Below are 20477 nucleotides of genomic sequence, written 5' to 3'. Positions count from 1 at the left end.
TTTACAATGATTATGAAGGCAGCGTTTGGCATAAATCCACATGAAAGGACTTCAATCAGATTATTTTTAATGTGTAGTTCATGTTATTCGCTGCAGGATGTGTCTGCAGTGTTCGGACCTATCCCCAAAGACAATTTACATCTCTTGCAATGCCCTAAAAATCCTCACATGGAAACACCCGACGATTCTTTGTAATAAAACACAACAATGAAACAATATGAACAAATACAATATGAAGTTATCTGTCTGGAGTGATGAGGAGGTATTTATAGGGTATTTAAATAAACCAAATCAAATGTAGTATATTCTAAGCTTCAAAGCTTCAAGTATGGGAGTTTAGTCATCCTTCTATTTTTCAAAGGACATGGCAACACTGAGCTCTTTGATATGCCTCTTTCCTATATATATATGAGACAAATTCCTAAGACTCCACAGTAAATTCAATATTTCAGTGTGTTTAGTTTCAGTTCTGCTTCAAATGTTTCCTTCTGTGCATGAAAACATCAAAGCTTTGGTATATGCCAGAGGCTTTGCTCAGGATGCTTTGAATCAGTGAATTATTAAGGGCATCAACCCACATGTACAAACAATCCAGTCGGTTCTCAGTAGCAAGCGTTACTTTCTGCCTCGCCGCCACCGCTGCTGCTGCTCCGACTACTCCGCTGACGTCCTCCACCAGGGCTCCAGCTGTGATTTTGGGACAGGTTGAATAAATCTGCCCCTGTCTCAATGCCCAGAACTTGTCTCTGTACCAGTTTATAGTAGAGCCCTTCACTGGCCATCAGCTGATTGTGGGCCCCCTGTTCAGCTACACAACCCTTGTCGATCACTATGATATTGTCCGCTTTCTCCACCGTGCTGAGCCGATGGGCGATCACCAACACTGTGTGCTCTCTCATGATGTTGTTCAGAGCCTGCTGAACCTGCAAAAGACATGAGATGAACTCAGGTACACATCCTTACCCAGTGAATGTTTCAGGGCTTCACTCTTACAATGTGTTCACTCTCTGCATCCAGGGCACTGGTGGCTTCATCCAGGATGAGAACGCGAGGGTTTCGGATGAGAGCTCTCGCGATGGCCACCCTTTGCTTCTGCCCCCCTGACAACTGCGTGCCCTTCTCTCCAACACCTGGGAGACGCAATGAGTCTGTAACTGCTAAAGTAGCTGACACAGCTAGGCGCATTTATTTCATTCATTTTGAAATCTGTGATCATGTTGTTTTTAGATGTCATTTTTGACTGTATAATTATAGCATTGCCATGGAGATTCTTCACTATAGAAAATGCTCATATGTGTAGTGCTATAATATATACTAGGTATTCTACTTCACCCTTTTCCTCCTGAAATATCCACAGCTTTAGTTAATTAGTACAATACATTTTCTGTCATGAAACATGAAATTCTAGAAATAAAAAAGAACCATGGGACTTGAATTGAATGAGACTTGAGCTGAAAGAGAGTAAAGTTGAAGAAAATCACTTGTCTCATAGCCTTCGGGGAGGACGGTGATAAAATCATGAGCGTTGGCCTTGGTGGCGGCGTGAATCACAGCCTCCATGGAGACGTCGGTCAGGCCGTAGGTGATGTTTTCAGCAACTGTCCGAGCGAACAGAACAGGCTCCTGACCCACAAGAGCCACCTGCGAAACACAAAACCAAAGAGGCCTGCTGTGGGTTTGAAACCTTTACTTCCGACAGAACAACTTTGCTCAAAGACGTTCCGTCAGTCCATCTCACTGGTGGGCTAACCTTTGAATGGAGGTATTCATGCTGGAAGGTGTGAACAGGCCTTCCATCCAGCAGCACGTGGCCTTGCTGAGGACGGTAGAAGTTTTCTAACAGACTCACACAGGAGCTCTTTCCGCTGCCTGACGGCCCAACCAGCGCTGTCACCTCTCCAGGCCGCAGCGTGAACGACACCCCCTGCAACAGTCACAACATCCACACAGTCAGCTAGTTCAGACTAAATTTGACAAACCAATAAACCAAATGTCTGTGAAGTGGTAACTGGACTAGCTAGTCCAGGAACTAAACAGCTCAAGCCAGTTTACAATTCCAGAAGGGTCACATGACAAACCTGAAGGATCTCAGTCTCAGGCCGTGTCGGGTAGGCAAACGTGACATCTTGAAATTCAACCAGACCGCTGCATGTGCTTGGAGCCTCTGTGCCGTCAGCTGGGTGTTGGGGTTCCCTGTCCAGGTATTCAAAGACCTTCTCAGCAGCTCCCACGCCCTGCATGAGGCCTGTGTACACTGATGCGATGCTCTGCCACAAGAAAGAAGGCGAGGGTGATCGCACGAGGCTGCAAAGGCTTCGTAAAAGTACGGACCAAGAGAGGAAAGACAAACTACCTCCAGACATTCTCCGATTTGTAGCATGTATATGAAAAAAGATATCAAGGTGCCGCTGCTCATCTGACCGGTGACCACGAGGTGCCCGCCATAGTAGAGGATGGCGACTTCGAGAGCAAGCTCTGAGATCTGGAAAACACAGTCATGTCACACTGGAACACACCCGTGCTCACTAATAAACAATGCTGCTGATACGTACACAACTGGACCACATGTAGCAAGCATAGGCCAGCGCCTGTTTTTTGTTGAGCTGGAACATGTCTAGGAGTTTGGAGTAGTACGAGTCGGCCTCGCCACCCTCGTTAGCAAAGCTTCGTACTGTTCTCATGGCCGAAATGGTTTCTTCTGCAACTTTATTAGCCTCTGCAAGGGTTGTCTGCACATCTTTAGTCAGTTTCTGGAACGAGATGAGAATCACACATACAGACGTCAGAGTCCCTATCTCTATTCCTTTTCCACTACAGTTCTAGAATGACTCCACTCTATTGGGCTGTTTTACGTTTCTATCAGTAATAGTACCTGGTGTCTGGTACTATTGTTGATTCCTCCTCCATCAAGGTTCCAAGTGAGAAACTAAAGCATGCCGACCTCTGATTGGTCATTAAGAGAGAGAGGGACACCCCAAGTGCTAGTGTCAACACAAGAATCCACCGTCTGTTTTACTGGCGATAGCGATACAGTTCTTTATACCTCGTCTCATGCTCATTGACCATGTCAGATGTGTTTCAAAACGATTGCAAAGTCAAATTCAACAACACATGAACAAGAAGAGACTTCACCTTGTAGTATTCGCCGTAAAGTTGGGAGACGAGTGCAATGAAAGGGAATCCCATGATCGTCACCAACGTCAGCTTCCACGACATCCCAAACATGAAAATGAAGAAGCCGGCGCCCTTGATGGTGCTCCTCAGGAAGACGTTGACATTCTGAGAGATGAGGTCGCTCACCTGTGTGGTGTCAGCCGACAGGCGTGAAATGATGTCGCCTACAGGGTGACACATGGGAGGGAGAAACGTCCATGACAAATGATGCAACAGGATGGAAGAACTACTCTCATCTTACCTGTATGGTTCTTATCAAAAAAGCCAATTTCCTGCCTCATCAGAGTTCTGAAGAGATTGTTCCTGAGCCGGAGGTTCAATCTGGCAAACGTCAGGGTGAAGACTCCTCCACGCACCCCCACTGCAAGTGAACTACAGGGAAGCATTGAGAAGCATTAAAGCTGTACGTCTGACAGATTCTGGGCTCAAATCCAGTCGAGGATCATCGTCTCAGATGTTTTCCATTGGTAAACTGTGATTTTATTTGTACAGTCTACTGGCCAAAATATACGTTATTCTGTAGATTTTGATTTTGACAAAATGACAAAATGGTAACTCTGGTTTAGTTCCCACTATCGTCAATCCACCATCAGATGGTGTTATATGTCTGAATGCAGCCCAAGAGTCACAAATGTATTCTCTTCTACAGATCCCCACCAGGACCTGAGAGATGGAATACACCTGTACATACGTACCTGACTAAGGCCAAAACTGACAGAGTGATTACAGGTCGAGCAAAGTGCGTCATGCTCTTGTACACCACAATGCTGTCGATGGCCTTCCCGTAGTAGTACGGTATGAAGGCCTCACCTGGAGGGTAAACAAACAGACTGGGATTGAGGACAAACATCTACCAGGGCTATGTATCAACTGAACAGCAGGGAATGGATTCGAAGAACCTTTAGCATACTCACACACAGCAGAGATGAGGAGGAAAAGAAAAGCCAAAGACAGCAGTCCGGAATCATTCCTACAGTACTTCAGCAGACGTCCAAGCGTTGCTCCTGAGTTTGTGTTCTCCTCGTTTCCCTCGTCTTTCTTCTTCCTCCTCCTCCTCTCACACCCAATCACCACCTCCTCCTCACCAGCTGCCTCCATCAGCTTCTCAGTGTCCTCAAAACGTCCTGGCTCACCACTGCCCCTGCTCGTTGAGCTGGACTTTTTCCCCAACAGCCTCCACAGTCCCATCACACCCAGAGAGGAGGCACAGGTCCAGCATAGCAAACTCAGTAACCAGGGCTGCTTGGACAGGAGGTTCACCTCTGTTAGCATCAGTAGCTTGGCCAGGGTGTAAGTAGTGATAACGAGGCAGATGAGGAGAATCGGCGTGGTGAGTTTAGCGACCCTGTTCGGACCATCTTCTCTGTTCCATGACACGCCTATGGAGGCCCCCAGCAGCAAAGAGGCTCGCAGCAGCACTGTCCCCCAGACGTCCAGTACTGACTGCAACATACTGAAGTGGAGGACATCATTTCTGAACGTGACCAGCTGTGACCCGTGTGTGTATAGGACAGTGGTGACAACACAGTCGACTAGGATGAATAACACGGTGCAGATCACATTTGGTTTGATGCCCATGACAGTTGTAAACTGCAGCAGCTCCTTGAATATTTTAGTTCTTCTTAAATTGTCCTTTATTTCCCCTAATGCCTTTATTTTGTAGGGGTTAACGTCCGGTTTGCTGCGGCTGTAATAAAAGGGAACAAATAGATCACATGTAAAGTCGTGCAAGTACAATTTCCACAGTAGCTGGTCCAGTGAGCATTAGCATTAGCCTCCCATTAGCGTTAGCAACAACTAGCAGCAACAAGGTGAGGTGTTCACTCAGCGCGACTGTTGATGACAACTTTTATTTTGTAGGAGCCCACTTCCGGTTTTCTGCAGCTGTAACTAAAGGGAACAAATAGATTACATACAAGGTCGAACAAGTATAACTAACTCCATTTAAACTGTAAATAGGCTGTATCTGATTGTCCGGGAGATTCAAACGGTTTCCATGGCAGCCAGTCCGGCGAGTTAGCAATAGCAGCAGCTAGCAGAGACAAGGTGAGTTGTTCACTAAGCGCTTCCGTTGATGTCCCGGTGTCCTGCTGCCTTGTCCGTTTGTCTCTTAAAGCACACACAGAGTCATTGGGGGTGTCTCTGCTTAAAGACGGTAGCCAACATGAACTTGTGTTCGGACAGACGGCGTCAGGTGGAACCGCTGTCAAAGATCGTCGATGCTCACGCGGCCAAACCGACGCTCTCTGACACCGACTGATGACGTCATGTCCACGAAGCCCGTCTTTTTTAACGCGTTCACAGGGACGGACGGACTTTTCCCATTAACACCAACCGCGTTCAGTCACTGTAGCATTCGCAACACTTACAGCTTCTCACCTGACGTCTGTTTGGTTGTTGTTGCGGAAGTGCGATAAGCCCCGCCCACAACCTGTGTTCAAAGAACTGTCACTGACGTTTGACTGTTCATGATGGATACAATTCAATAACTTCATATAAAGTCAAAGTACGTATCTCTCGCTAATCAATAATTAATACATAAACATGAACATGAATGTACATGTATAATCTTTACATGTTTACAGGTATATTTCCGAAGTATTAAATGTCTCTGGATCTGGAGAGATGTTTAAGGGCTGTTATTTGTAATTTCCAGAAGTAAAGTTTCCCAGCTGCTGCAGGGACCATAGTGATAATAGCCAGCTCTCTCTGTCTATGGGATGTGCCAATATCTAAATATCTTGCTGAAATACATGTCTGAGAAACAAATACAACCTTGTTAAGTTGCACATACACAATGGTAATTTATACATTTGGCAAGATTGCATGATGGCTGAGAAAACTGACATCAGCAGAAAATCTGAAGGAAAGAATATGAAGTGATTTGCAGTTGTTGATCAGAGTTTCTTCTTATCTTCTTCATAAACGCTTGCTCCAGTTAGTCGTGGTTGTGCTGGAGATACCACCATCTGTCAGCAGCTCATCATAGGGCCACATGACGGACAGACAACCATACACACTCCCATTCACACCTACGAGGAATTTAGAGTGACCAATTAACCTCGGCAAGCTTTTGGAGGTGGGAGGAAGCAGGAGTACCTGGAGAGAACCTACGCAGACACGGGGAGAGCATTATTGATCTGAGTCAACAAATAAAACAGAAGCTTTATTCTTATCTATTCTCAATGCGAGATCCATCTAGAAGTGACTTGTGTCAGACTTGTGTGTCACCGAGCTGCAGCGTTCTTGGTGTGAAACTGCCAGACTTCATTCACCGACTCCAGTCCAGTCCAGTCTGGCCCCGTGACGGGCAGCTATTCCTCTGGTGTGTCCGTTTCCAAATGTCCTGAATCCTCAGTGGACATCAGACGCCCCCAAGTGATATGTTAATTCAGTTTTTATGTTTTCTCCAGAGTTGCTCTGCTCAGTGGCCAGGACTGTCTCTACAGGGAAAGACAAGTAGAAACTCTCCTTCAGTTTTTTCCGGGCGGTTGAGTCACCTGAACCAAACGGAGCTCCTGCAGTTTTAAATGTCATGGAGGGCATGTTGTGTGCCCTGCGTTTAGTGTTCCTCTTCTTCTCCTGCCTGTAGGCGGCGTTCATATTCGCAACCACCTGGAACACACACACAGTTAAACATGAAGGATGTGTGAGGAATAAAAGACAAAAGATACAAGCTGATGATAAAAAACAATTAAAAAACAGCCTCTTCCCATATTCTACATCCAGAATATGAACCTTCTGGTAGACGCTACAGAGGTTCAACAGTCTGCCTGAATGTCTTTTTTATTTATTTCTAAATTCAACCTGGAAAAAAAACAGTCTATCTCAGATTTTACTTGTTATTTATAGATTTTTATTAACTTATGTTTTCCTCTTGTACAGTCTCTCCCCCTTGCATTTTAATTAATTTTAGTTGTTTTAGAATTTTGCTGATGCAATATTCAGGATGTGCAATTGTATTAGGAACTGGGTCTCTGGTGACCTTCTCCCATGCTGCTGTGTATGTTTCTTGTACCACTTCTTGTACCACTGCAGTCTACACCACATTCCCCACATGGGATAACAAGTTAATTTATCCATCAATCTATCTATAATGTTCCTCCACAACCATCCTGTCAGTTCCGTCACTCCGTAACGACTTCAGATTCACGCCATCTCACGCCTCATTTGCACATTCACTGTGATACACGCAGTAAATGAAGGTTTACCATTTCAACATTTAACTGGATCTAGCAACATGAATTTTAAATGTTAAGGGTGAGAAACTCACACCTAGAATTTATCTGCCCTTTTAGGAAACACTTTTTGTAACTAATGGAGATGAAATGACACAACCGAGAAGCGACCTCATACAGCGCTGATGACTGTAATTATAAAGAAATGTGTTTTTAATTCAAAGAGCGTCATTTGTTGATGCTCGTGTTGTTACTGATGACACACTTCATCACACACAGTAATGAGGCTTCAGTCAACAGCCTGTTAGCGTCATACAATGAATGAACCAGTAGCATCCAAAGCTCATGTGACCCGCCGACCTGCTCACACATGACAGCTTATACTGCTCATTTAGCACTGCAGAAAAACATACGCTGGATTTTTTTGGGGGTTGGGAGCAAAGTGAACTCTGAAACAATTTGTCCCTCAGTGACTGGTCTTCTCTCCATTTGATATTATGATGTGTACAGGCTTGAGTATGTGTAAAGCATTGTGAGGTGCATTTCTCTGTATGAAAGGTGCTAAATAAACAAACTACTATAAAAATGAAAAATAAAATAAAATGGGGTTTCAGTGTGGAAGAGAGAAGAACTGAATTACCAGCTGCTTAACAGTGTCCTGCTGCTCTTGCATAATTGTCACGTAGGTAGAAGCCTTCTCCTTTGTGGAAAACTCGTCCTGCTCTTGATCGTCGTAACTCAGCGCGGCGAGCGTCGTCTGAATGAAAGGGACGTGAACTCGGTGAGCAGAAACACAAACAAACTGAGAAATGTCTCGTTCAGACGGTCGGACCTCGTTGAGCACGTTGGCCTTCCTGTTAAACATGAGTGAATAAGGGGTGAACTTGGTGGTGGGGTTGATGGAGGTTCTGAACAGAAACAGCACGGGGTCTAGAAAGTCGTCCCAGTCCGCCTGCTTCTCTGTCACCATCTGCACGACGGCTTCCTTTAACAATGGACTTGTGCAGTCGTGTAGTGGGTTGAGCTGAGGCTGATCCAGAGGAGACACCTTCTGCACAATGTTCCATCTATCACATAGCAGATTTGTTACCTGGGAGAAAAGAAATCCACGCAGGGTGACGACAAAAAACATGACTCCAAGCATTTGTTTGTGTAGACCGGCAATTACCTCGTCACAGAAGTCTGCATTCTGTGCACACACGACTGTTTTAGGAGCACCGAACCTGATTGTAGAGAGAACTGAATGAGAACAAGAACATGCATCAAATATAACTGTGCAGAAAAAACAATGTGAGATGAGTCCTTTCCCCTTTCATGAAGAGTTTGTCGAGGTGAGAAGAGGCAAAAAATATACCGAAATCAACTGAAAAAATAGGAAACTAGTACATATTCCTTGTCCTCCACAGGACTTCTGTGGGGTCCAGTGGAAGTAATAATATGGGACACACAACATGCATATTAAATGTAAATACATGGACAGATGATAGTGATTCCACTGTAAAAGGTTGCGTGTTCACCTGTACATGCATTTGGAAATGCATCTGGCAACAGAGAGCGCGTCTGTCTTTGGTACTGGAAAGGCCTCAGGCCATTTACTGAAGTAATCGATGAGGACAGTGACGCTGGCGTTGCCTTGCCGGGTCTCTGGGAAAGGCCCTTGTGAGAGGAAGAAGAAAAAACGGTGTCAAAATGAGGAGAAAAAACACAACACACCTAATTCGAAATCTAATTTCTTGAAAGTGAATGAGAGAACCTATGATGTCAATCCCGACTATATCCCACGGTGCGTCAACTTTGATCGGCCGAACTGTCCTGGCCTGGTTCTTCTTCCTCTCTGTGTGCTGACATGTGTCACATACCTTAATCTGAAATGGCAAACAGCGAGCAGACTAATTAGACATCCACAGCAGGATTTTCCAGTGAGCCCACTAAATGTCACACTCAGAATCCTCTCGGTACCCAGTCCACCACGTCCTTGATGATTCCCAGCCAGTAGTACTTGCTCTGAATCCTGTGCACAGTCTTCTTTTGGCCCAAATGATGACCGATGTCATTGAAGTGGCAGTCAAGGAAGATCTGCCTCTTCCTCTCAGCTTCGATCACAACCTCCCGCTTCTCTTCTTTCCTGGGCCCCACATAGTACAGCTTGCCCTCTAGAAGAATGCAGAATGAATGATGCACATTAATAACCATCAGCAAATATCAAACATCAGCACAAGAGTGCAGACATGAAGCAAAAGAAGAAGAAGACATCATGTTCTACCACAGAGCAGTCAAGATAAAGCGTCTTCAATGTGGCCGGATTGCCAGGAAACGAAGACTGAAGCTGAGACAGATCAGGACCGGTCTTCAATCAGCCTGTTTATCTCTGTATTAAACACTGACTTTCTGAAAAGATCATCTTACGGACACAATGTTTAACTGTTATTGTCATAATGTCCGTCCACCAAAAGTACATTACAGCTCACTAGCAGCTTTCTACAGAAGTCTCTACTGCTTGGTTAGGAGTCAGAGGTCAGGGGTCACACAGTGGGCTGAGCTGCACCTCATAATACAGCATGAAACTAATGTTATTAGTGTTAATGTTAGTGTTTGTGTTAGTAATTCTGTTAATCTTGTTTTTTTTGTATTTTGTACCTGTGTCTGTCTTTCTTTCTGTGCTGTAACACCACATGTCTGTCTGTCTGTCTATCTATCTATGATAGAATACAAAATGCCCAACACAAGAACATAAGTATGCAATGAACAATGGGGTTAAGTTAAAAAAAAAAAAGCCAAATTAAGTACATTCAGTGCAGATTTTTGTACAGCCTTTTTTCAAGTCTGAAGTTACGTTGAATGCAAAGATCAGCCTCCACAAGAAAAACAAATCAAATTCAGTTTCATATTGGTAAAGTTTCAGTCACGGATAAAAAGCAATCAATTAAAGATTTATTGAGAAATACTACTTGCCAACTTACCAACTTTGTTATTTCTGAAGAAGCAGAACAACACATTTCCCCCCAAGAAAAGTAAATTATATTATATTACTCAAAAAGTGGGTAGAGACAATTCAGTAGTTTCCACAAACTACTGATGGTGTTCAGACGGACCACAGGAGACCACAGCCGCTATCTGCCTGCTTCTCTCCAACACTGACAGGAGCTCTTACCGTCAACGATGAATTTCTGGGCGTATCTTCTGAGGTTCTTCCTTCTCAGCGGATTCATCCCCTGTGGAAAGCTCCCTTTGGCCACCAAAGTGAAAATGTCGCCAAGTTTATTGGAGCTGGATTCCACCACCTCCTCTTCAGCCACTTGCAACGACTCCACATTTAACATTTCCGCTAAAACACTTCGACAAGGAGAGATACTTCGTCGTACAAAACATGAAGAAGACGCTTGTGTTGCTGCCAACCAACACGGACGTCAACAACACCACCACCGAAGAAGAAACGAATTCTTCTACGTTCGAACGTGGGCACCTGTCTTCCGCGTGTGTTCACCAGCGCCCTCTAGTGGTCGTCTGTCGTATGCGCGCTTCCTCGTCATCAGAACATAGAACGTGTTCAAAAGTATGATTCAATATGAATATAATTCATAGAATGAAGAATTAAAATATAAATGAATACATGATACTAAATATATCTATTACAATATAACAAAAAAACACATTCTTAAGAAGTAGTTGACAAAAGCATTAAATATCACCTTCAACTACGCTGCAACAATAATGTAAGGAAAATATCAGTTGTGTGTACGAGTCATTGAAATGAACAAAAAAAATACCCAAGTGACACAAAAACACCGGAATTCTGACTCTGACTGCTACATACTGCTGTTTGTTTGAACGGTGCAGAAAACTAAACATTGGAAGAATTATTATACATTGTTATCTTGACATCTACACAGGTCATTGACCTCTGATTGGTCACTTGATCCATGCTATAATCCTCTTCAAAGACAACTCCTGACCTGAAGGTTAATCTGTAAAATGGGAAGACGACTACACTGTTGTGTCGCCAAGCATGTAATTGATGTGTATTAAGCTTCTTCACTCAGTTTCACAGATGTCAAGGAACATTGGATCAGTTTCATGCATGATAAAGCAATTGGTTCATATTAACGAAAGCATTTTAACAATCATGACATCTGATAAATGACATGAGATGCCGCTTCTAATGTCAGCCTGTCACTTTGGTGACAAAACAAGTTTACAAGTCTACTGTACGCTCCTTTTTGCAATCCAATGACTTGGTAAGAGAGATTGTAGTAAATGCTGCATGAAAACATTTATTTTTTTTCTTCTTTTACCGTTTTATATACACATACAGTATGTTGTAACAGAAAGGTTGCGACGTAATGTGGCAGTAGTTTTACAACACAGGGTAAGAAAAGAAGTGAAGATTTCAGTCAGTGCTGCTCAGAACAATGATATATAAAGGAAGAGAGATGATAAAAATAAACATTTCTGTCACAGGTTCAAATAACACAAGTGTAATTGTGACACATAATGATCAGACACGTTTTAAAACTATGTGCGAAGTTGCAGATAACCTGTCTATAAATATATCGGGACGCCTCTCACTCTACATTCTGTTCCTTGCCAGTATTTTTGTTTATAACTAATAGTCATACAGTTGTATAACCGTGAAATGAAATATATTTCCTTTTAGAAAAACCATAGAGACTGACTACTTTAACTTTGGAAATCAGTTTTTATTGATTAACATGTTTAAGGCCATTGGTTTCAAACGTAAACTGAGATGAACACTGCATTATAAAGCATCTGATGTTGAGATTAAAGCCTTTTTGTGTGTGTGTGTGGTTTTTTTTTTTTTTTTGCTGTTTTCCAAGCCACTGCAGGCCATGGGAATGTATGTGACTGTCCTCACATCTGTGCCGTTCTCTAATCTAGGTCAGACTGCAGGCAGCTGATGAGCACTGCTGCAAATCCTGCTGGGTTTACGAAACATATCAGCCAATATTTTTCAAAACCCTCCCCAGCAAAGATTCCTGGTCAAGAAATTTGTGCTTGTGTCATATGTCGTAATTTATTCCTAAAATAGAGCTTGTGTGCTTAGACATCAGACATTGTGTTGCGCGAAGGACTCGTGACTAAAGAGGCAGAAAAAAAGGTGCCACCAACGAAAAGAGGGTCATGGGATGGAGGTGATTATCTGAACCACTCAAGTGGTCTAAAGGTGAGAGAATCCAGCTTGTGGTCATTTGTTGGGACTGGCAGGATAAATCTAGGTGTGAGAAATCTTGTTCCTCTCTAATGACCTGGTATGTAAGCAGATCAGACTGCTTGTCGCTCATGTGCTCAGTAACAAATGTGAAAAAAGGAATATAAAGGGTGAAGTGCATGCAAATATATTCATTTAGACAGACACACATGGAAAGAGTGGAGATAAATACATCTCTGAAAGCAAAATATAATGGCAGTAATAGAAAAAATAAATATATTGTTAAGTGTTGTTGAATCGATACTTGGTCACAGATTGTGTGGATTTTTCAGCATCATTCCGATTTGTGTTCAGATTTACCTGCTGACTGTTTCTAACACAACGTTCAGACGACAGAAAGCACCATATTTTCTTAAACTGGTCCAGGATTGCGAGAAAAGAGCTTAAAGGATGTGACACAAGTTTGACACGAGGGGTTACAGGACAGCAGCTCTCTACTTTACATTCGAGTATTACGACATGTGCAGATATGCTTCACGACGAGACGAGAGCGTGTGAGTATGAGAGAGAGAGAGTGTGCTGACGGCGGCGGCAAAGAGGTGGCAGGCAGGTCACACACAAAGGGGAGTGGGATACACATTTGGAGGCATGGGACACATAGCAGGCAGTTGTGATCATCTGGTGTGTTTGGTCACAAATCATCTCTCTTCCGTTGCCGGTACACTGGATGCGTTGATGTGTGGCGCTGAGGGGTCCACGCTTCCATCGGGCTGGACAGACTGGACTGTCTCTACCAGGCTGCCACTCGGTAACACCACGTAACGGGCGGCCATGTCTTGGGGCTGCAGCTCCCGCATGCCCTCTTTACTGTGCCAGATGCCGTAGCCGAAGTACACCAGGAGCCCTGTGTTGTGATTGGAGTCAAAATGACTTGTTTTGGACTTTCATACGGACATGCACTATAAATTACAGGACTGAGGCAAAACAGTCAAGTCTGATTCTATTTGTAAAGCGCCAGTTCACAACAGTTGTCTCATGACGCTCAGCAGACTCACTGTTCAAACAAAAAGCAACATTCAATTGCTGACAACTGTTTTGAAAAGCTTTGCTTTAGTTAAGTACAGATGATTCGTGGGAACAAAAGCTTATTAGTTATGTGAAAGGACTTACCGACGGCGATCCAGACAGTGAACCGAATCCACGTCAGATAGCTGAGCTTCATCATGAGGAACACATTGATGAGGATACTGACAGCTGGAGTCAATGGAACCAGAGGAACCTTCACACAATGACACAATTTAAATATGTAGCTAAGCACTGTTTTGTTCACCGAAAGATGTTCCTGAGTTGAAATGATCTGTTCTGCTCACCTGGAAGGTTTTTCTGTTGGTTTGTGGCTCATGGACCCATATGAGCATCATGCTGAGAACGTAGACCATGCCGAAAATCACCAGAAGTGTCGTAACGCTCCAGGTCGGCAGCTGCAGCTCGACGCTCCCAAATTCCACCACGGCACAGAAGGAGACGGAGCTCACGATCAGGATGAGCACGCACAGGGCGACCACCTCGCCTGGCTCGCTGTCCCTGAGCAGCCGGCCCAGATACGGCTCCCAGCAGGCCCTCAGCTGCCCCACGCCCCTGCGCTCTCTGGTGCTCTGTCTTTCCACCAACTGGAGCTTGTCGGAGAAGGACTCGTACTGCTTCAGCTCGCCACTGTCCTCAGTTATGGTCTGAGACTCGGAGTGGGCGGGCGAAGGCTCGGCGTTGGGGTTGGGGGACGTGGACGCCGTTCCCTTGGAGCTGGTCTTGTCGGCTTGGAAGCGAAGGACGATGACGCTGGCGGCCACAAAGGTGTACGCCAACAAGGTGCCGATGGACAGGAACTGAACCAAGGCCTCCAGGTCAAAGATGAGCGCCATAGTGGCCATCAGGATCCCGAACACCAGAATGGCATTGACAGGGACTTTGGTTATCGGGTTGACCCGAGCAAAAACGGCAAAGAACAAGCCATCCTCTGCCATGGCGTACACAATCCGAGGGAGGGAGAAGAGATTACAGAGCAGCACCGTGTTCATGGCTGGAGAAGGAAAGAGTCATTAGCAGAACAACACGCTCAATCAACACTCAGTGCTCGTCGTTCATTCTCACCACAGATGGAGCCGACTGCCACGACCACTCCAGCCCAGCTGTAACCTCGGCGGAAAAAGGCGTCGGCCAGAGCGGAGTTGGGGTCCAGAGTATGCCAGGGGACCATGAGTGTGAGCACCGAGGAGACCAGGATGTAAGCTGTGGCCGCCAGCCCGAGGGAGATCGCCGTGGCGATGGGAACGGCTTTCTGTGGGTTCTTTGCTTCCTCGCTCGAGGAGGCGATGACATCAAAACCTACGAATGCATAGAAACACGTGGCCGAGCCCGCCAGTATCCCAGACCATCCAAAAGGTGCAAAGCCTCCCTCCTTCTGGCTCCAGTTGGCGGGTTCGGCCAGCACAAAGCCGAAGACCAGGATGAAGATTATGACGCCCATGCTGATGGTGGAAAAGATGTGGTTGAGGTAAGAGGACACTTTAACTCCGAAGGAGATGAAGAATGTAGCAACAACGAGGATCCCTGCTGCCAGGAGATCCGGGTAATGGGCGAGGAACGGCACGTTCCACTGCATGATGTGTGTTTCCGTGAAGTTCTGGATGGCGTGGTTAAAGATGGAGTCCAGGTAGCCGCTCCATGCACGTGCCACAGCAGCGCCACCGATCATGTTCTCCAGAATCACATTCCACCCGATGAGAAACGCCCAAACCTCTCCCACCGACACGTAGGTAAACATGTATGCAGATCCTGTTTTAGGGATGCGCGCGCCGAACTCTGCATAACAGAAGGCAGCTAATAAGGAGGCAATACCAGCGAAAAGGAAGGATATGATGACAGCGGGCCCGACCATGTCTTTGGCCACGGTGCCCGTCAGGACGTAAAGCCCCAGAGCCCACCATGCCGCCAACACCCAGCAGCGTCAGGTCCAGGGTGGAGAGGCAGCGTTTCAGCGACGTGGCCATCATGTCATCATCCAGTGTCTTAAGTCGGTTCAGTCTCTGACAAAGGCGCACAGCTGGCGCACAGCCTCTTTGACACGTCGCCATAGCTACAAAGTAAGATGAGCCAGCTGGGCAGGACGTCGTTGTCGTGGTCACACAGGGGCCATCATCTCTCTACGAAGCGGACCTGAAAGAAACAATGGTGACGGTTTTCACGTTCAACAACTGGATAGATGACTCATTTACTTTCCACAGAAATCACATTACACGTTGCATTTAGTTACACGTATGATTTCGTTTACTGATAATTATTTCAGACAACTGGCTTGGACCTTGGTCCGTTCCAGAACGCAGGTTTAGTTCAGGTTTGTTCATCATGAAAATGAGGAAAATGCATGAAACTTTAAACACGTTTGGCAGCATCTTTGTCAGTGAAAACAGAACTGAACACTACAGAGTCTTCCTCACCCCGGAGTAGGTAGGTTACTATACATGCACATTCATACACACGATCCCGTCCAGGACATTATAAATACAATAATTTCCTGGACAGACGTGTGTCTACTTTACCTGTACAAATGGCCTCCATCTTGACCATGAAAGGAAAACACAGCATCAATCTAACTCTAATTTGTGAGCAACGCATCTATTTCCATGTAACTACTGGTCATACTGAGCAGATAAACAGCACGTATAAACATGAAACAATATAAACAAATAGAATGACTGACAGCCGGAGTGCAGCGGGGATATTCCTCCGCTCCCTGTGTTTACTTTGTGTCCGTCAGTCCACGTCATCACATGAATCCGATGAGCGGATTGAGGACATAGGTGATGGAGGTGTGACTGCTGTGTTTTTTTATGTGTTTATCTACCAAAGAATCCCTTTAAAAAAAAACCGCCCAGTGTTCTTTCTGCTGATGGGCGGTGCAACATCCGATTCCTGCGCGGGCCGGGCGGACGGCGACAACACGATGATTACGTAACGTTTTATTTCCCACTAGAAATAAACCTGATCCGTTATCGACAGTTGTTACTACCACCAGCACTAAACCCGCACACACCGCACGACGACGAGGGCAAAACGTCATTTACATCGGAATGGGAATAAATAATAAGACGGACGCAACGAGACTATGCAACGATCTCACGTGAGTTCGTTCACCTTGGCGACCACACAAACAGGTGACAGGACCTCAGCGAGGGACTCGACAGAGGACAGGGTGGAGTACAGAGGAAAGCTTTACCGAGGCTGTGGAGCGTGTCTCATCCCGCCGCAGGTCGCCGCTGTGGGATGCAGCCGCCTGCTGATGGAGCGGAACGCGGAGCAGAAGGTACGCAGTCTGCGTGGGGCTGCGTCTTAAAGGGACAGGCACCTCTGGCGCAGAGCTGCCAGTAGGGGGCCTCGGGAGGCGATGTTCCAGTCCAAGTAGCTGCTGTTCTGTTCCCTGTTCCAGTGAGAACCAGAGATGAATGATTTTTCTTCCTTCATAGCTCCACCAGTTTGTGTGTGCTAACTCAGTTCAGGTCTGGATCACTGCACAGAAAAGCACTCGGAGAGCGCAGACCTCCACCCATCAGCTTATTTCACTCATATTGTGATTTCCAATCGTCCCCCTTTCATTTAACCTACACTAATACATTCATTGACCATCAAAACATGCCTTTGTCACTAATAGTCAAATAGTTATTAAATACATCATGAGTTTATTTTCATCTTATTGTTCTTCATTATCATTTGTGTTTCAATAGTAAGGATAAATACAACCAAAAAAATAAATACATCTTGGCAAATCGTTAAAATCAGAGTGAAATATTGTAGATGTTCTGTAGCTATATATATATAATATATAAACGGCCCTATATATATATATATTAATGATATCTTTCACCCCTTTTGACAGACATAACACCTTGTAACCCAACCGTTGTTGTCGTTGCTGCGGTAACGTGAGAATTTCACTCACAGGACTAATAAAGTCTGTCTATATAGAGCAGATGGATGAAACCGGAGCAGCAGCAGCTGGAGTCTGGAGCACATGAGCCACCTCTGATGATTTTAAAGAACTGAAAGGTGATCCAGGTAGATCTGGCATGCACACGTGCGCACACACACACACACACACCACACACACACAATCATTTTCTGTGTGAAGCTCATATGTAAGTTGTTCTCAGGAGAAGGCCTGAGATGATCTAGCAGTGGAATAACTTGTGTGACACTCTGCTGGAACTGTTTTTATATTATTCCTTAAACACAGTCTAGCTGTCTTTGATTTAACCCACTATGTTACTGCTGAGAACCGTCACAGACATGATTCCAAAAACACTGTGAATGTTTTTTGGTTGTGATGAAAGAAACAACAGATGCTACATATCACACTGTATTCAGTGGAGGAATCGATAGGTAGTTTAAAATATCTACATGGAACTCCGTGTTGTCTGTTGTGTGCGACCATGGACAAAAAGTGCAACAAAACAAGTGAGAAAGTATGGATAAAAAAACACAAATATACAAATATAGTATACTGGACAGGTAAAATAAATAAAGTTGAACCAAAATAGGTGCATGAACATGAAGTCACAGCATCCGTTCAAGTTACAGTGGAACTGACTGCTCTCTCATACTTCGCTTGAGAGGAACAGTTTTAACTCCAAACTGTGCTTAACACTACAGGTCTTCACAGCCTTCTGACACTCAGCCTACTTGTTTATGAAGTTTTTTTTTACATGTTATCTAGTCTTCATTTTTCCCAGAATGGTTTTATCAGTTTCACACTTTGTTTGCAGCAGGAGTGTGGCTTAAAGCCTCCATGACCGATTTATATTCCTTTATATTTTCCTTTAAATCGTACAACTCTGGATTGTTCAACTGGTCACCTGACACTGCTGCGTGTATGTGACATCACTCACAACCCCACTGAGAAGACTCTGCAGTCATACCCTCGTAGGACAGGTTCTCTGGAGGCAGCAGATTTCTTGGATGTTCTGCTTCATGACCCATGTTGGGTTGAGGACTGAGATGACATTTCATGACCACGTCACACATATCTGACATCCCACAGTTACTGGAATGGGAACTTAGACGTGTGGAGACGTCGTAGGAATTTTTATTTGGACGTCTTTCTCAAGGGAAGCCTGACTGTGACTCCTTCTGTTGAAGCTTCAGGATCAATTCGAGCAGGTTCATCTGCATTGTCAGCTCCTGAAATAGGTTGAAGTCATGTTAGGAGTCACATTACCTGCGCAACACAATTTCCACACAGTCATGCCATTGTGAGCATGTATTGGCAATTCACAGCACGGGCTTGGAAGTTCACCTGTGGATTCGTGGTGATGTAAAACCCAGGAACTCCAGCCTTCTCCAGAGTGTTCTGCTGGTCTATTACTTTTTGATCAATTTCTGACACGATCTTCTTATCCATCATGCGCTGTTCCTCTCGTACACGGATTTCCAAAGCCTTACAACACAACACACACACAACACACACACACACACAACGTGTAAATAAATCCCATGCTGATTTAGCGCAATCCAACAGTGGGATTGACAGTGACCTTACCTCTTGCTCAGCTTGTTGATTTGATTTGAGCAGTGCAAGATTGTGAGATTTGCACGACTGCAGGGCTTCTTTGTGCTTCCGTGCAAGATCTTGTTTGAGTGCTACACATTAAAGCAGACATGCGAGAATCCCATTGACATTCAAACTACACTTCAACTGCAAGCTTATACGGGCACCTTGCCGGAGCTGATTTGATAGATAAGTCAGACAGTCTGTGAACCAACCTTGGTGTTCACAGTGCAGCTTCTGTCTCTGGTTATACAGATTTTTTTCTGTCAGATGCTGAATGTCCAGGAGTCCTTGTACTATCTCGTAGACTGTCCCATCTATGAGTGCCAGAGCCAGATCACTGAGAGTATTGTACGACAGGCGCTGCTGAAAGGAGCTAACAGGACAGAACATGAGACATATTGTTAGAAGACAGCCAATAATCACACAACGACATTTAGCTGCATGCTAAGTAACCCTAAGTCATGCGAGTTCAAATTACCTGGGTAAATCTTTGACTAAGGTTTGAAGTTGTGATAAGAGGAAGTAATGCCGTTCTTGTTGTTTGGTAGAATCGCCTACAATGACGACGGGATAACCATCCATCTTTGCAGCCGCACAAACGGAACAGAAGCAAGATGTTTATCCAGTTAGCCGACGATAGCAGGTTGGGCTAGTTCGGCTAGTCTGATAATTAATCAGAAAGATGCATACAAAATGCAGTTATGCGTACGACGAATTCAGAAATAGGGAGAAACGCGTTTATATTCACTTAAAAACTGAAACGAAAGAACATGTGTGCTGTTTCGGCTGTGATTGTTGTAACCATGGTAGTTACTTTGTGTGGTAGCTGCTAATCACGCATTTCAAGAAGGACCCCAAATTGATGACCGCCAACACGCCTGTTTAAAAAAGGAAAGGGAAAAAAAGATGTTAGAATGTTAGTGTGTACTGTATATCAATCACTGATTGATGACGATTTTTTAATTTTGCGAAGTTAAAAAAATTATGTTTTTTGGGAATATTTCAAGTATTTGACTTTTTGACAATTTATTTATCAACCGTCAGATAGTGAGTTCCTTCTAGAATGACTTATATTTTTTGGTGACAAGAAGTATCTGGCCTCAAACTCAATTTTTGCCTCTTGGTAGATTTTTCATTCGTATACTAATCCCTGTTTCACTTACGATAATGTGAATAATCACTTGTTTTATTTAAATTAATAATGCCCTTAAATTGTTGAATGCATTTTCTCGTTTTATTTGACATAATAATATTGTTCTATTGATTTTTTGTTTTGTTTTTCTTGTCGTTTAATAGGTTATTTGATTTTATATAAATACAGATAATAGTGATAAGATATAGCTTCTCTTTGGACAGT

The 20477-nt window shown here is 44.4% G+C and overlaps 3 protein-coding genes across 3 annotated transcripts; all 3 read right to left on the bottom strand.

Moving 5' to 3' along the window:
- Positions 1 to 602: 602 nt before the first annotated feature.
- Positions 603 to 4752, bottom strand: ABCB9 (ATP binding cassette subfamily B member 9). The gene is made up of 11 exons (XM_078624252.1): positions 4089 to 4752; positions 3870 to 3984; positions 3416 to 3546; positions 3133 to 3338; positions 2553 to 2750; positions 2354 to 2482; positions 2079 to 2267; positions 1751 to 1924; positions 1482 to 1641; positions 994 to 1130; positions 603 to 923 (listed from the first exon to the last, which is right to left on the bottom strand). Exons 1-11 carry the CDS (start codon positions 4750 to 4752, stop codon positions 603 to 605), a joined length of 2424 nt encoding a protein of 807 aa, XP_078480378.1.
- An 8465-nt stretch (positions 4753 to 13217) lies between these two features.
- Positions 13218 to 15650, bottom strand: LOC144741749 (cationic amino acid transporter 4-like). Its single transcript, XM_078624251.1, is given in 5 exon segments — positions 13218 to 13423; positions 13690 to 13798; positions 13890 to 14596; positions 14668 to 15490; positions 15492 to 15650. Coding segments are annotated over 5 exon segments (2004 nt in total).
- Positions 15651 to 18672: 3022 nt separating this feature from the next.
- LOC144741751 (protein DGCR6-like) lies at positions 18673 to 19702 on the bottom strand. The gene is made up of 5 exons (XM_078624253.1): positions 19599 to 19702; positions 19333 to 19493; positions 19109 to 19209; positions 18866 to 19006; positions 18673 to 18750 (listed from the first exon to the last, which is right to left on the bottom strand). Exons 1-5 carry the CDS (start codon positions 19700 to 19702, stop codon positions 18673 to 18675), a joined length of 585 nt encoding a protein of 194 aa, XP_078480379.1.
- Between the last annotated feature and the right edge of the window lie 775 nt (positions 19703 to 20477).

Source organism: Lampetra planeri, unplaced genomic scaffold (assembly GCF_965212315.1).
Source record: "Lampetra planeri unplaced genomic scaffold, kcLamPlan1.2.h2 scaffold_695, whole genome shotgun sequence".
NCBI classification, from domain to species: Eukaryota; Metazoa; Chordata; class Hyperoartia; order Petromyzontiformes; family Petromyzontidae; genus Lampetra; species Lampetra planeri.
Note: the sequence above shows the minus strand (reverse complement) of the source record. Positions and strands in the feature narration are given on the sequence as shown.